General features: G+C 29.8%; 1 protein-coding gene across 1 annotated transcript in view; it reads left to right on the top strand.

Annotated features, from left to right (window-relative positions):
- Positions 1 to 448, top strand: part of LOC105618597 — a 1,623-nt gene extending 1,175 nt beyond the window's left edge. The window contains exon 2 of the mRNA XM_012200127.1: positions 261 to 448. Within this exon, the coding sequence (XP_012055517.1) occupies positions 261 to 448 (188 nt within the window). The remainder of the gene's footprint in view (positions 1 to 260) is intronic.
- The last annotated feature ends 986 nt before the right edge of the window (positions 449 to 1,434 follow it).

The following is a 1,434-nucleotide window of genomic DNA, read 5'->3' as shown; positions in this document are numbered from 1 at the left end:
TATATATATATATATATATATATATATATATATATATATATATACATATAAAATTTTTTAATAAAAATCACATTAATGATCGGTATTGTATTCCATTTGTATGTTGATTATGTGATCTTGTAACATAAGTAAAATCATTTTCATATCTAGAATATTATTATAAATATAATAGTGTTAAATAATTAGATATTTCCGTTATTTCAAATCTAAATCGAAAATATGTTCAAGATTTTAATCATATTGTTCGTGATAATTTTCAGATGAAGCACGGCGTAAGAAACGAAAGGTTGGTCGTACTATGTTGGCGTTACTGATGGCGTATAAACTCAAATTTGTCGCTCTGATACCAACAATACTTGGAGGTTTGATTCTTCTCAAAGGAACGACGTTGCTTGCGGGATTCTTCTTCGCCTTGTTTGCTGCCGTTCTCGGACTGAAGGTCCACTGATAACGAAATCAGGATCTTTAGAAGGAGTGCACCAAGAATATATCAAGAATATACCAAGAAGTGAGAATGACTTTATTTCGTAATAATTTACAATCAGGTTAGACTTGTGTAACTAATCGTCGTTATCTTTGAGAAAGTATTGAACGCCTGTGTGCACAAAGTAACACTTAGCCGAATTTATAATCGCTTCTCGGAGTCAAACGTATACACATTTTGTATACATTTCGTAGAATTGTATACAATCGTAGAAAATGCGTCGCGTCAAGTGTATACTTGTAAACACATTAAATTAAATTATTTTTTATCTTTTAGACACTACAAATGAAAAACGTTAAGCGAAACAATCCGCATGTATTACGATCATTACGAAATAAATGTTACGTTTCTTAAAATGTAATATATTTATATAAATTAATCATTATATAATAAATGTTGACAGATGATGGAATTAGTATTTCTTATTCACTACATTTTAACACTCAAGTATTTTAATCGTTACGCTTACTCTACTGAACACAAGATTTTAGTAACGTAAATATTGATACAGATGTAAGTACTTGTCGCAAGCTACACATTCCAAACTCTCTCTAAGGTTATTTTATAAATCTAAAATAAATATGTACTTTCTGCCTACCTTGATGAGGTACTAAATAAATAAATATAAATATCGCAAGTATACTGAGAAACGACTACAAATTCGGCTAATCAAAGACTAAATCAAACTGTCTCATCTTTTTATTTAACCTCGTAATTGATCGCGTTTTGATTGTCGACAAAAACTTCAAACAGGCACCATTAGAAGTTTCCGTGAGTAAAAATTACTCTCTCGCTATCACATTTCGTTACATTGTTTCGTTTACTGGGACAATTGACAGTTAAAATGGAAATATTTGTCGTTATCACTTTTTTGTTTTATATTTTTTGACAGTTATTTACATTCCAGCTATACATTTTTACAGCTTGCGCATTTTCTTGCTTTACAGAAA

This window comes from Atta cephalotes, assembly GCF_000143395.1.
Source record: "Atta cephalotes unplaced genomic scaffold scaffold00017, whole genome shotgun sequence".
Classification (NCBI taxonomy): Eukaryota; Metazoa; Arthropoda; class Insecta; order Hymenoptera; family Formicidae; genus Atta; species Atta cephalotes.
This window is presented reverse-complemented; position numbering and strand designations above follow the sequence as displayed.